The 13,677-nt window shown below is 49.3% G+C and overlaps 1 protein-coding gene across 1 annotated transcript; it reads left to right on the top strand.

Moving 5' to 3' along the window:
• The first annotated feature begins 14 nt into the window (after nucleotides 1-14).
• LOC115590449 (low affinity immunoglobulin gamma Fc region receptor II-a-like) lies at nucleotides 15-4,446 on the top strand. The gene is made up of 5 exons (XM_030431811.1): nucleotides 15-174; nucleotides 504-743; nucleotides 1,198-1,359; nucleotides 3,466-3,540; nucleotides 4,141-4,446. The coding sequence occupies exons 1-5, from the start codon at nucleotides 15-17 to the stop codon at nucleotides 4,146-4,148; spliced, it is 645 nt and encodes a 214-aa protein (XP_030287671.1). The 3' UTR covers nucleotides 4,149-4,446.
• Nucleotides 4,447-13,677: the final 9,231 nt, after the last annotated feature.

The raw sequence follows: 13,677 nt of genomic DNA, 5'->3' as shown, positions 1-13,677 counted from the left end.
CTGAATGTAGAGTGATGAAGAGGCTAAAGAAGGATTCAACAAATACAACTCAACTGTGGGAAACATCAACAGTATCCATTACTGTTAAACCTCACTCTACATCAGAGAGTGGAGAGTACTGGTGTGAAAATAAAGAGGGGGAAAGAAGCAGCAGTATCAACATCACAGTCACTGGTATTATTAACTAGGTTACTAACTAAGGAGAAAGATTTCAACTGTTCCTGAGTGTCAATACATGCATCCTTATTTCACAAAGGGTCCTTTTCTCAACAATGTGACATTTCTTAATCTTCAGGGTATTTTTTTTTACTAGCTTTACTTACATTTATTTTTATTTTTTTTATTCTAATAACTGATGATCAATGTGTAAGCCTAAGAATCTATTTCAGTCAACAGCAATCCCAGTTGTTCTTCTCTGCAACACACTGAGGCAAAGTTTTAAAATACAAATTCATAGATAACAGCAAAATGTTATGTCAAAATCATGTTTTCATGTGGGTTAGATGGTGATGTGATCCTGGAGAGTCCTGTTCTGCCTGTGACTGAGGGAGACAACGTGAGCCTGTACTGCAGAACGAAGACCTCCAACCCTCCTGCTGATTTTTACAAAGATGGCCTCTCTATTGCAACTAGATATACAGGGACATTAAATCTCAACAATGTTTCTAAATCTGATGAAGGACTCTACAAGTGCAGAGTCTCCGGAGTTGGAGAATCAGCAGAGAGCTGGCTGGCTGTCAGAGGTGAGATGATCTGTTTGAAACTAAAACAAATATAGATATCAGTCAATAGACCAAGCTTTTTGTATTTCAGAAGTTAAAATGGCAAAAGTCAAGATGGTGTGTAATTGATTGTCTCAACTGCAAATAAAATGTAGTTTGAAAGTAACGAGGACAATAAAAAGACACAAAACTGAACAAAACATAAACATGCTTCGTTCAGCTATTTGCCATCTCTTTAGACTGGACTGAAATATGTCAACAGTTACTGGATTCATTTGTGTTGCCCAGAGAACAAATTCGAATAAGCCTCTTAATTTAGGTGATACACGACTTTTCATCCAGCAACGTGATGTGGCGGATATTTCTGGTGTTGGTTTTATGTCTTTACACCTACATCTGAGGATGTTTGTACACTCTAGCATGTTATATATTGTTGACTGTTTATAAGTCCACACCCTTTTGTCTCTTGTTGCAGCACATATTACTGTATCACCTGAAGAGATTCAGGAGAGTTCAGAGACTCCATCAACCGACAGTTCCCTTCAGGTCCCGACCCTTCTCCCAGTGGTTATCACCACTGTGTCTGTGGCTGTGCTGCTGATGTTGGTGGGACTACTTCACTGCCTGAAACACAAAGGTAAAGATACGTTTTGTATGTATTAAACGAGAACATGTTTAAAATTATCTATGTGATACAGGTCTGTGCCAGTTCAACCGCAGTGGTTGGGCCTCCTTATTAATTTGCTCAGAACTAAATGAAGCATTGCCACAGTCTGCAACAATTTAGACATCAGGCTGCACCATAAGAATCAGAATCAGAATCAGAAATCCTTTAATGTCCCACAGACGGGAACATTTGTTTGTCGCAGCAGCGTCAGAATGTTACAGAACAGAGCAATAGCAAAAAACTCAATAAAATTAAAAAGGAAAGAAAATAGAGCTGACGAATATACATACTTACATGATATAGTGCAAATGAACAGGACATTTTTATATACAGATTTTGAATATAGATAATAAATATGGGTTTTGAAATGAGTTTGTACAGACATATTGCACAGTGCAGAGTGCAGGGTGAGGTCTACTGGGAGCAGTGCTGGTTGAGCAATCTGACAGCAGCAGGGAGGAAGAACCTGAGGTACCTCTCCTTTTCACACTTAAAGTGAAACTCTCGCCAAAAAGGCTTTATTTGTGAATGTTTATGAGTGAAATCTTTGTGTAACTGCATAATTACGACGAAAGAGGCACTTTTAAGATTTACCATAGTTTCGTTTTCGCGCAAGCTAATTTTCAGTGGGAGTGCTATGGGCACTTTAGCGCTAGCATTAAAATCGTCATTTTTAAAAAATTAAGAAGGCTCGACAAAACATGAAACTTTGCTCGTAGTATCACCAGGGTCTCTACACATGAACACGAGCATTGAGAACATCTTTGTGTACACAGTGTTTACTAAAAAGACATTTTTTGAACTACTCACTGTAGGAGCTGGATCTCCTTCGCGCCGCCGTCATGGCACACAAAAAATGTCGGCCCCCAAGTGTGACCTAACAGGCAGGCTTGAGGAGTGGTCCACTGTTCCTCTCCTGCCTGTTAGGTCACACTCAGGGACCGACACTTTTTGTCTGCCTTGATGGCGACGCGCAGGAGGTGCTTCTGCCAACATGAGTTGCTTCTGCTAACATGAGTTGTCCAAAAACCTTCTTAGTTTGACAAGTATAAGACTACTTTATCATTTTGTAAATATTGCCTATGCTGAGAAGTCTTTCTTAAATTTATTTGAGAAATAAGCTCATCAAATGAAAATACATGTTATGGGGAAAAAAAAATCTGGATGAAGGAATTATTATTTATTTTAGTTTTGCAACCTTGTCATGGTCAGGTGGTTTGCATGCCTCAGTAACCCTAAGAGCTATACCGACAGGAGCTAAATCTTCTGGAGGGACACCCAAGTCAGACAGGTTGACACACAGTGTCCTCTGTGCCCCTTAGATACAGGGATTACACGGGCAGTTTTCCAGTGGGTAGATATCGTGGGGGTCCGGTAGCAATTGCAGAAGAGTGAATTGAAGAATATGTGAGAGATCCTGGACAGACCATCAGCACCTTTGCTGGGATGCAGTCAAAGCCTTGTGCCCAGCCCAGCTTGTGTTGACTGAGCAGACGCCGTACTTCTTTCTCTGTGAAGGGGAATGGTTCGTTGGGGTCTGGTGGACGGGGGGCTTTTAACAATTTTTTACACTTCCAAACAGGCATAGAGTGTGTAAAAGGAGAACTTCGGTCGATTTCAACATGCAGCTTTATTGTTCAAGCTATCCTTGACTTGCCAGTACCGAAGACGCAAACACTGGTTCTGTGCGTTATGAACAGAAAAACAAAAATGCTGGTTTTCTGCTGATGTTGCATAACTTTTGGGGTGAGATTTGGAGCATGTTAAGACGCTTAAAACACAGTGTAAAGTTCTGACCCCATGCTGTTAGCTGTCAATGCTAACTCTCCGTTCAAGGAGCCGTGTAAGGGTTGGACCAAAAGTGTTCACGTCTTCGGTACTAGCAAGTCAAGGGTAGCTTGAGCAATGAAGCTGCATGTTTAAATCGACCGAAGTTCTCCTTCAAGTTCTTTGGCAAAGAATTCCGGGTCAGTTACTGTACATCTGCTAAATTTGGATTCAGTAGATATACCTACTGCTTATGCTTGACAGACACACAAATACAATTATTGTATTTTTTATATCTTTATGTTTCAGGCTCTGGGGAGGCGAGTGTTGCTGTTTTAAGCATGGTGACATATGCTGTTGTTTCAAAACATTGCAAGAAAAGAGGTAAGGTATTATGCACACATTATCTTATTCAATGTGTTAACTTTCTTATGGGCACAATGGTGTGTTTTGCAAGTCGGGGATGCAACAACTTATGAATTTTAAAAGTAAGAAAAACACAATATAGACATAAAACACACTAAAATACTCAACTGATGAATATTAACTGGTTTTGTTTGGTCCGTTTTTCCAATCTTGTATAGTTTGAACAGCTCTTTGAGTTTGCAACAACATGACAAAAACTCACATAAAAAGTACCACCTTGCTACTCTTTGGAATCGTATATAACCTCCACAGTTTCGACAATATATATTAGGTGTGATATAAGCTATATGGAGGCTATTTGTTTTTTGCTATCTCGTAGATTAACTGGGGAGTGCCTGTCTAAGACAGGCCCTATTAATCCATAAATAGCTTTTAGTTTGAGGAACGTTTGTAGCCAATTAGATTAACAGAAATATCAGGCTCAGGATCATCAGCAAATAGATTCAATATTTCTTTTTTAGCATCAAAAGTATGTTTAAATGCTAGCATAATGTGTCAAGTCAAGAGGTCCGATTATATTAATGAATAAAAGAAATGTGTCTGTTGTACTTTCTACAGATGACTGAGAGAGGACAGAAGAGAAGCTGAGACGACCTCCAACTAAAACTGATCATACACAAACATGAAACATCTGTACAATCAGTTACAACTTTTTAATAATAATCCAGGATATGTTTTCTAAAAACCTTTTTATCTGTGTTACATTATAAGTTGTTTTATTTTCAGTTGTTTTATGTTTTATGGCTTGGAAAGTGATCAGGACATTAAGGGAATCTGATAATGGTGAATATTGCAAATGTGTGTTTAATTTCACTGTCAGATTTGTACTTTTCGGTTAAACAAACATCAGTAAAAGACTTTTGAGTGGGGTCTGCTGTTTTTTGTGAATATATCACTCCCTTGACTGATGTTTGACATTGTGTGACATTATAATAAGACCTATGAATAGATGTGTGTATCATGAGAAAGAGTTTCTCAGGGCTGAAGACAGTTAAGATAGCTGTTTTCAAACCACATGGCCTCTCTACAATGTTCTGCTGTCTGTCTCTATCTTTGTATTTAAACACGAGTGTCTACATACTGCTATCCACTCTGACCACAGCACACTACTATTTAACACTGCAGATTAACCACGCTGTCTCTGCATCTGTGTGAGAAGAGCCTGTGGCTTCAGGTCAGGTTACTCACCAAGAAGTAAAGTCTGCAGGGCAACTGTGAGTCTGCTTGGTTTTAGTGACATTGAGCAGTAGATTGTTCTCTGTGCACAACTCTGAACAGTTTTTTCCTGATATAAACACTCATCATTGTTTATAATGTGGCAAAGATTAAAGATTCAAAGTGTATATTGTCACATGCATAGTAAAGAAACATCTTCTCAGTTATGCATTGCAATTCTTCCTTTGCTGTCCACAGACTGCCAACAGTGTATTAAAGAAATATATACATCTAAAATATACAATATAGTAAAGCACTTTTACACAGGGCACATGTGATAAATAAGAAAAGCACTAACAATGATAATAATAATAATAATAATAATAATAATACAGTGCAAATCTGAAAAACTGTGCAATTATGCATGTGCAAAATGTAAACAGTCAGGACAGTTCTGAGGTAGGCGAATTGCAGGGGGTCCAGGGGGTCCGGTATGCTGCTCTGAATGTGGGTCAGCACCACTCTTTTAAAACACTTAATAATGATTGGAGTAAGTGCCACTGGTCTGTAATCATTCAGGCAGGTGCAGGGGTCGACAATATGGCCCGGTGGCCTGGATGTACTTTTAAAACTGTCAGGGCCACCAGAACACTCCAAGCACTGGCCCGGCCAGTGAAAAATAATGCCTTGAAAAAAGATAACAAGTAAAAAATGTAATAAATCTAATTTCACGTTAATTCCCTGTGGTTTGAAATGATTTCTGTGAAATCGTCTCGGTAGCTAATTACTGCTAATAGTGTTACAAGATCCCTACCCGATCAAAGACAGAGACATCTACTTTCTGTGCGCAGCGAGCGCTGTGCCCTGGGACGTCAGCACGCAAGCAACTGCAGTGTGCACAGCTCGCTCGCTCCTGCGGAACGCGTGCCGCTCGCTCACTGCTGCTGATTGAAGGTTGTCACTAGAACCGATAAGAACCTATTTTCGGTACCGTGAAACTTTGCCCTCAGCGCCCGTCGTGTTGAGTCCTGTTGGGACCGATGCGGACGTTACACGCGGGCCAGAGCACACGCTGGGTCTCGGTGCGGCTACAGTCGAGCTCGCGGTCAGTTTATGTGAACGCGGCCGATCCTCGAGCCGCTCCAGCTGCTCGATGTGCGCCACAGCGGTGGTGCGCGTTTAGACCATAATACATCCATGGTTTGGAGTAGAGAAAAAACAAACGTGTGTAAACACAAAATAGAGCTGAAAAATGAAACAATGAGTTAGTTTTGCATCAGTCTGTGGAAGCAGCCTAAAAGTGAATGAATGAGAACAACCGTTCTATCATTGAACTACTGGAAGATAAAAGTAATGACTACATAACTTTCCATTTGTGTTGAGGCATATTTACCATTTTAACTCTGTTTTTACTTCATTGTTAAAGCACAGTGGAGCTTTGATGTGAAACAGTTATTTATTTATTTATTAAATATTTCTTAAATCGTGGTATCAAATAAGTATCGAGAATCATGGAAATTTACTAGTATTGGTATTGTAGAAAGTTCCAGCCTTGATGGCTAGACCGCAGGAATTGGCCCAGAGGGCCAGTTGCAAATTTCCCTTATTGTCTACCCCTGAGGTGGGTGGGCTCTTCTTGGGGAGGGGGGTGATGGTTGTGGTTTTGAAGCAGGAGGGAACGATGCTTAGGCTGAGAGAAACTTTGAAGATTGAGGTGAGAACATCAGCCAGTTCATTGGTGCATGCTCTGAGAGCCCATCCAGGGATGTTGTCTGGTCCAGCTGCCTTGCTGGCTTTGATGGATGGTGGTGCCATCCACATACTGAACAACAGAGTTCTCTTGATGTCTGATGCAGTCACAGGTGTACAGTGTGAACAGTAGGGGGCTGAGCATGCAGCCCTGGGGGGCTCCATTGTTGAGCACTAACATAGAGGAGGTGTGTCAGCCACTCTGAATTATCTGGGGTCTATTTATGTACTCCAGCGCCGTCGTATAGGGGGGAAAGGTGATGACAATTCTAAGGGCCCACAGCCCGCTATAGGGCCCACACACAGCCCCCAGTAGCCTCTATGACAAAATGGTTATGCATACACTGAACTAATATATATTCATACGAATGAATCAGAATTAAAACAAAGAAACAGTCATATAATATTCTAATTTTAATTACTTCAATAACCCCCTTGGTCCCTTCTTAAAAAATGGTTTGGTCCACACCGCAGTTCGTTCTTCCCATGGTTCTTCCTCATCGGAATTCAGTAGCGCGAGCGAACTCCAGCAGGGTTAGGATGCCCCCCAAAAAGCACAAGTCTGGACACCAGAAGAGAGTTGAGAAGGAGGCCAGGAGTAGGAGCAGCAGAGCAGGGGCCCAGGACATCAACAACTTATTTTCTAAGAATGGTGAGAGTAAAACTACCGAGGGCGGCTGAAACAATTAGCCTACTTGTTCATTCATTTCATGTCTGTAACATTACCTTTGACGGGGCGCAGGCTGGAGCCTACGTTAGCTGTCATCTGGCCGCGCTACACTCTGGACAAGTCGCCAGTTCATTGTAGAGCAACGGTTCCTAGAGTAGCTATAACTGAACGTTACTAGGGGCTACTACAGTGACTGTGTGTTTCACACATATCGCTGTCGGACAGTGCTCCAGTATGCGCCCAATCAGAGGCTGCATTGAATTGTATTATGACGCATTCAAGTTCTACTCAGTAATTATGAGCATCTGACGAAGGTCAGTTACGTTATCATGATGTGTTCAATGTGGTCTTGTAAAATGTGTTATTAGTGGGACATTTGAATAGCCTAAATACAAAAAAGTTAAATGTTCAAAGATTTGTTTGTTTTCATAGCAGCATAAAATAAAAGACACCATAATAGCTGACAACAACAAAGTAAAAAAGACTATTTAGAGTTCTGGACAGTTTATACCGACTTTTGAATGGTTTAAGAATATTTTTTGCCTGGGAAAGTGAAGCTGTCCACCTAGAGCTATGGTACTAAGAAGCCCATTTAGATTTTGTCTAAGAATAGGTTAGTTCTGCATCAGTTTCTCCATGAAACATAACATATAATATTTACAATATATATAATGGAACAATAAACCTTTATGCTCTGCTGCACTAGAATCAGCAGTGGCTGCTTCATCTGAGTTTGACCCCACAGCAGACGCTCAGCCCAGCAGTCCAATGATGCCTTTGATGGTGAGTGAGTGTTCTCTATCGTCTTGAGACTATCTCTCCACTCCGTTACATATTCCATATGTACGGGGATATGACCCCCGCTGCTTGTCAGGGCACTTGGATATTTCTTTAAGACACACCGGCTTGCCCGGCCACGCCCCATTGCGTAGCTATAAAGCACCTGCGCCGGCGTGTAATCACTGATTGTTTGATCTCCACTTGTGCGTCAGGGTGCAGTGTCACACAATCTACATAAAACAAAGAAAGGAAAGTAAGAAAAAGAGGAAAGTAAGGAAGGAGAGGAGACTGTACAGCTGTGTATCCGCTTACCGGAGTAAGTCGGGGCGTCTGTCTCTGGCAGCCTCCCTGGATTGCTGTGCAGAACTCTTTCTGTCCTCTCTCAGCGGAGCCATCATCCTGCCCGGTCGAGCCGGAGGGTCTCAGGCTCCCGGCAGTGGTGGCTGTTGGTTCTTCCCGGCGTATTGCTCGCGGTTCGTGAGCTGACGCGCTCGGTGGATAGAGCCGAGTACTGACAGTGTCGGACCAAGGTCCTCTCCCCGACGTATTGCTCGCGGCTCGTGAGCTGACGCGCTCGGTGGGGTTATTACACATCGTGCACCTGGTCTGGGCCAGCCGGAGGTCTTCGGCCCCCGGCCTTGGCGGCGTCCTCTCCCTGGCGTATTGCCCGCGGCTCGCGGGCTGACGCGCTCGGCGGCGAACGTCTCTCCCAGTTCAAGCACTCTCCCTCTCCCCAGCGTATTGCTCGCGGCTCGTGAGCTAACGCGATCGGGGGATACGCGCTGAGTACTGGCAGTGTCCCCTCTCCGGCGTATTGCCCGCGGCTCGCGGGCTGACGCGCTCGGCGGCGAACGTCTCTCTCCCACTCTCCCCCATCCCCTCGTGAGCGTACGGCCCTCTCAGCGGCAGGCACGAGTACACACACAAAAAAAACAAATAACTAGCAAGAGAGCTGCGGTGCGGCCGGCTAGCAGATAAACAGGAAGTGGTGAAGCACTTCCGGTTTCGGCCCCTGGCAGTATGGCAGACCAGGAGGGGCATTGCTGTGTGGGCTGCGGGGTGGCCATGCCCCTAGAGGATGGGCATGATAACTGCGTGCTGTGTTTGGGACACGAGCATGCTCTGGTCTCTAAGGAAAATCCTCAGTCGTGCATGGATTGCTTTATCCTGCCTGCACGTACTAGGGAGGCTCGCTGTCGCTTCTTTGCTGCAAAGCGTACAGGCTCCCATGTTTCCGAGGGGCCGAGACAGAAAATCGGGAGAATGGCGACAGCCTCGGAAGAGAGGAGGGAGTATCCAGGAGCCTGGCAGGCTCCATTGCCCCCTCTTCAGCCTATGGTGGTCCGGCCTCCGCTTAGCTCTTTCCCGCCCCCGGCTTCAGGGTCAGGCAGGGAGGAAGAAGAAGCCGAGGAGGAGGACGTGGATGTGGAAACCGTTTTTTCCTCGGATGACAATGACCTCTCTTGTGCACAGCACACAGTGGGCGAGGTGACAAGAGGGGAGTTGGCCCACCGGTTTGAGGAGGTGATGAACAGGGCTTCCAGGGTTCTGGGCGTTGCCCTCCCTGAGAACCCTGCGACCACACCTTCTAGGTTCGAGGAGGGTATGGAGGTGCGCCCTGCATCAACCCAGGTGCCCCTCCTACCTGACTTTAAAGAGCTGCTGTGTCAGCAGTTCCAGTCTCCAGCTGCTACCCACAGGTGGTCTGCGGCATGTCGCCGTTTCTAGTCTCTCCCTCCAGCTCCATCCTCGGCAATGCCACCTGCCCTAGCAAGAACTGCAGGGTTATGGATAGTCTGCTTGCTAAGCTACACAAGGCTATGGCAATGCAGACTCGGTTGGCCAATACTGGGGCCATTTTGTCACTCTACCTCCGCGACTTGTCTCATCAAGTTCAGGCGGACACAAGTGTAGGCGAGGAGCTGCGGATGGCCTCCTCATGCCTCTCCTCAGTGATAAAGGAGCAGGCTGAGGCAGCAGGCTGTGCCTTAGCTTCTTTCTGGGTGGCCAGGTGCCACTTGTGGCTGTCTCAGTCCCAGCTTCAGCATGGGGATAGAGACTGCCTGCTTAAGGTGCCAGTGGAACCCACCGCAATGTTTGGGCCCCACGCTACTGCCTTGATACAGCAGGCTCAGGAGAGCCGTCGCTGTGCGAAGGAGGTCTCAGGTGGCCTGGCCAGGCGTGCCACGGGCCCTGGGAGGCCAAGACTGTCTCGGCCTCAGCCGGCACCAGAAGCCTCAACATGGCGTCGAGGGGACCTTAGACTCCAGTTGGAGGCTTCCCGGCAGCGCGGGTACCGCCGACAGGGCAGAGGGAAAGGACCACCTGCTAAGGCTCAGGGCTCCTCTAGGCGCCCCCCGCCCTCCTGACGCCGGCTGGGGGCCCGGTGGCCGTTGGGAGGGCGGCCTGGGCAGCCCTGGGGGCAGACCCGTGGGTGGTCTCAACCATGACCCGCGGATACCGTATCCAGTTTCTACGACGGCCACCAGTAACAAGGACACCCACCTTTACAACAGTGGGCGATCCTCAACAGAGAGCAGTCTTGCAGGCGGAGCTGTCCACCCTCCTGGAGAAGGAGGCTATAAGGGAGGTGCCCGCTGGAGATCACCAGGCCGGGTTCTTCTCCCGCTATTTTCTGGCTCCGAAGAGAGACGGGGGGCTCCGCCCAATTCTAGACCTCAGGGGGCTCAACAGGTATCTCCGGCCCCTGCGATGCCGGTTCCTGACAGTCCCCAGGGTGAGGCAGGCAGTCACTGCAGGAGACTGGTTCGCCACCATGGACCTCAAAGATGCGTATTTCCAGATACCCATCTGGAGGGGCCACTGGCGGTTCCTGCGGTTCGGATTTGCAGACAGGGTGTACGAGTTCCAGGTGCTGCCATTCGGCATTTCTCTAGCACCACGGACCTTCACTCGCTGTATGGATGCGGCCCTCTCCCCCCTGAGGCAGGGAAGGGTCAGGATCCTAAACTACCTCGACGACTGGCTGGTCTGTGCAGGCTCGGAGGGGCAGTGTTGCCACCACGTAGCCCGGCTGTTGAACCACGTTCAGGGCCTAGGTCTGCGCCTGAACTACAAGAAGAGCAGGCTCGAGCCTTCCCAGGTGACCACCTTCCTGGGCATGGTCCTGGACTCGAGGAGTGCGACGGTTGCTCTGACCCTCGAGAGGCGGCGGGCTTTCAGGACTTGCCTCGCCCTCTTCCAGCTGCAGGCTCTGGTCAACTGGGGACTCTGCCTTCGCCTCATGGGCCTCATGGCAGCCATGGTGCAGGTGGTCCCCCTTGCCCTCCTACACATGCGGCCCGTGCAGAGATGTCTGCTGGGCTTGGGGCTGTGCCCTCAGAGATCCCACAAGACCAAAGTGGTGGTCTCTCGGAGGCTTCACCGGGCCCTCCAGTGGTGGAAGGTCCCAGCAAACATCAAGCTGGGCCGAGCCCTGGGTCCAGTGATCTATCGCCAGCTGGTGTACACGGACGCATCCTCCTCAGGGTGGGGCGCCGTACACGAAGGCTGTGGTGTCAACGGGGTCTGGACCGGCCGGTGGCTGTGCCAGCACATAAACCTCCTCGAGCTGAGGGCGGTTCTCCTCGCTCTGCGTCTCTTCCTGCCAAGGCTAAGGGGTCACCACGTCATCGTCCGCACCGACAGCACAGTGACGGCCGCTTACATCAACAGACAGGGGGGCCTCGGCTCCCCTGCCCTGTGCAAGCTCGCAACCATCCTGTGGCAGTGGGCTCACCCACACTTCCCCTCGCTCAGAGCCGTGCACGTGCCAGGGGCACTGAACTCCGCGGCGGACATCATGTCGAGGGGAGGGCCCCAGCCGGGGGAGTGGAGACTCCACCCTCAGGTGGTCTCCGAGATATGGCGCCGCCTAGGCAGGGCAGAGGTCGACCTGTTTGCGTCCAGGGAGTCGGCACATTGCCCGCTCTTTTTCTCCCTGAGGAACGACGATCCCCCCATGGGTTGGGACGCTCTGGCGCACCCGTGGCCCCGGGTCCTGCTCTACGCCTTTCCCCCCCTTCACTCTTCTCCAGCCTCTTCTCCGAAGAGTTCTGGTGGAGCGCGTGCGGCTTATACTGGTGGCTCCTCTGTGGCCCCATATGCTGTGGTTCTCAGCGATTCCACCCCTGCTAGACGGGTTGCCATGGGAGCTCCCGCACTGGAGGGACCTGCTCTCCCAGGCGAACGGAGCCCTGTTCCACCCCTTTTCAGAGGGGCTCAGGCTGGTGGCCTGGCCCCTGAGAGGGACAGGCTCCTGGCCTTAGGGTTGCCGGAGCCCGTGGTGGCAACAATCCAGCATGCCCGGGCTCCTTCCACGAGGGCTGCCTATTCATATCGTTGGCAGGTGTTTACCACCTGGTGTGTGTCTCACCAGGTGGACCCATATTGTGCCTCGGCTCAGGAGATCCTGCGGTTCCTGCAGTCCCAGCTTGAGGCACAGAAGGCCGCCGTAACACTGCGAGGGTTGGTGGCAGCAATCAAGGCAGTGCGCATCGGGGAAGTTGCACTGAGTACGGAGGACTGCGTGCTCATTTCCCGGTTTCTTCGAGGGGCCCAGCGACTCACGGTGCGTACCGACGGCCCTGCAGTTCCCCCCTGGGATTTGGATATCGTCCTTGGAGCCCTTCAGCGTCCCCCCTTCGAACCTCTAGGGGGTGCTGACCTCAAATGGCTTTCCATGAAAACCGCCCTTCTGCTCACCATCACCTCGGCCAGAAGGGTGAGTGAACTCCATGCCCTGTCGGTGCATGGTGACTGCTGTCGGTTTTCCCCAGACGGCTCGAGTGTGGTTCTCCGCCCCAACCCTGCCTTCCTGCCTAAGGTCCTGACTGAGTTCCACCTGGCTCAGTCGGTCGAGCTCCAGTCTCTCTCCTCGCCCAGCGCAGGCGAGGAGGTTGAGCAGAGCCAGTCCACACTATGCCCGGTCAGGGCCCTGACAGCGTACATTCGTCGTACCCAGGCGGTCCGGAAGTCCGACCAGCTTTTTGTTTGTTACGACCATGGGCGTTTGGGCAGGCCTCTGTCAAAATCCAGGCTGTCGCACTGGGTTGTGGACACGATCCGCCAGGCCTATGCACTGTCAGGTGCGCCTGTTCCACCAGGGGTCCGGGCACACTCCACTCGGGGCGTGGCAGCCTCATGGGCCTTGTGGCGGGGGGCTTCCCTTGCTTCCATATGCTCCGCCGCCACGTGGTCGTCCCAGTCAACCTTTACCAGGTTCTACCGGGTGAATGTGGCCGCCAGCCCCTCCTTTGGGGAGTGTGTGCTGGGCGTGGCCCGATGGTAGGCATTTTTGTCTCCCCCTCAGCCTTGAGTCTTGCGGGCTGATTGAGCGGTTGCTCCGTGAACAGGCTGGCCCCTGCGTCTTGCGGGGCCCTTGCCTGTCCCCCTTGGGTCAGTCTTGCGGCTTGCGGGCTCCCCCGGCAGCCCTTCCCTCCCAGGGCCGGCCCTAGCGACTTGCAGGGCCTGCTCCGGGGAGTTGTATATAGTGTACATTTGTAAATAGTTCGTTTGTTGCACATGGGATTGTGGGTTGCACCGTCTCCTCACGGGGTGTCTTAAAGATCTACCCCGTACATATGGAATATGTAACGGAGTGGAGAGATAGTCTCAAGACGATAGAGAACGTATGGTTACGTTGTAACCTTGGTTCTCTGAGTGAAGAGACTATCTCTCCAGCCCCTAGGCCGCTCGGAGACACGTTTCGCTCAAACTATCAGTGATTACACGCCGGCGCA

Source organism: Sparus aurata, chromosome 10 (genome assembly GCF_900880675.1).
Source record: "Sparus aurata chromosome 10, fSpaAur1.1, whole genome shotgun sequence".
Classification (NCBI taxonomy): Eukaryota; Metazoa; Chordata; class Actinopteri; order Spariformes; family Sparidae; genus Sparus; species Sparus aurata.
Note: the sequence above shows the minus strand (reverse complement) of the source record. Positions and strands in the feature narration are given on the sequence as shown.

Bases quoted from the DNA above. Each gene is read 5' to 3' on its own strand.
- LOC115590449 (XM_030431811.1), top strand. From the start codon at position 15: ATGAAGAGGCTAAAGAAGGATTCAACAAATACAACTCAACTGTGGGAA. The intron at 744-1,197 runs GTGAGATGATCT...CTCTTGTTGCAG, and splicing joins GAGCTGGCTGGCTGTCAGAG to CACATATTACTGTATCACCT. The intron at 1,360-3,465 runs GTAAAGATACGT...TTTATGTTTCAG, and splicing joins TCACTGCCTGAAACACAAAG to GCTCTGGGGAGGCGAGTGTT.